The following is a 465-nucleotide window of genomic DNA, read 5'->3' as shown; positions in this document are numbered from 1 at the left end:
CACCACGGCTGCCTCCTCGGGTCCGACTGATGGACAGTGCGATGGGAAGCCCGCCCGTCACCCTCTGGCCCCCGCACCTCGTCCTCCAGGAGCCCGAACACCTCCACTGCGCAAGTTGCCATTTCTGAAAGCTTCCAGCAAACCGGACGCGCTCGTACCCGCCTAAGGCTGGGAACCGTAGTGCGGAGGAGGAGAAGAGAGAGGAGGCGGGGAGGAGTTGGAGGAAGAGGAGGAGGCGCTCCCCCTGCGGCCGCAGCGCCTCCCCCGGCAAGCTAGCGCTAGTGGCACGAGGCCGCGCGGCGGGAAAGGGCTGGCAGCGCGCGCTCCGCGAGCTGAGCGGGGGCGCGCGGGGCTGGGGGCGCGCCTGTAGAGGCACCACTGATGGGAGGGAGTGCGCCTGGGGCTGGGGGCGGAGGGGCTCGCGGCGGGGACGCACGTGACGGGCTGGGTGCGCGGGAAAACAGC

The 465-nt window shown here is 71.4% G+C and overlaps 1 protein-coding gene across 5 annotated transcripts in view; it reads right to left on the bottom strand.

The window, feature by feature from the left end:
* Nedd4 (NEDD4 E3 ubiquitin protein ligase) overlaps nucleotides 1–227 on the bottom strand; it is a 125,104-nt gene extending 124,877 nt beyond the window's left edge. For 2 of the 5 annotated variants that reach the window (XM_015480629.2, XM_048793436.1), the window contains exon 1: nucleotides 78–99. Coding sequence is in view for 2 of the 5 variants with exons in the window: in XM_015480628.2 (XP_015336114.1) it covers nucleotides 78–122 (45 nt within the window). In the remaining 3 variants the exon portion in view is untranslated. Of the gene's footprint in view, nucleotides 1–77 lie in introns of all 5 variants that reach the window. The other 3 variants (XM_015480628.2, XM_048793438.1, XM_048793437.1) reach the window with 3 other exon arrangements.
* Nucleotides 228–465: the final 238 nt, after the last annotated feature.

The sequence above is a fragment of the Marmota marmota genome, unplaced genomic scaffold, assembly GCF_001458135.2.
Source record: "Marmota marmota marmota unplaced genomic scaffold, marMar, whole genome shotgun sequence".
Lineage (NCBI taxonomy): Eukaryota > Metazoa > Chordata > Mammalia > Rodentia > Sciuridae > Marmota > Marmota marmota.
This window is presented reverse-complemented; position numbering and strand designations above follow the sequence as displayed.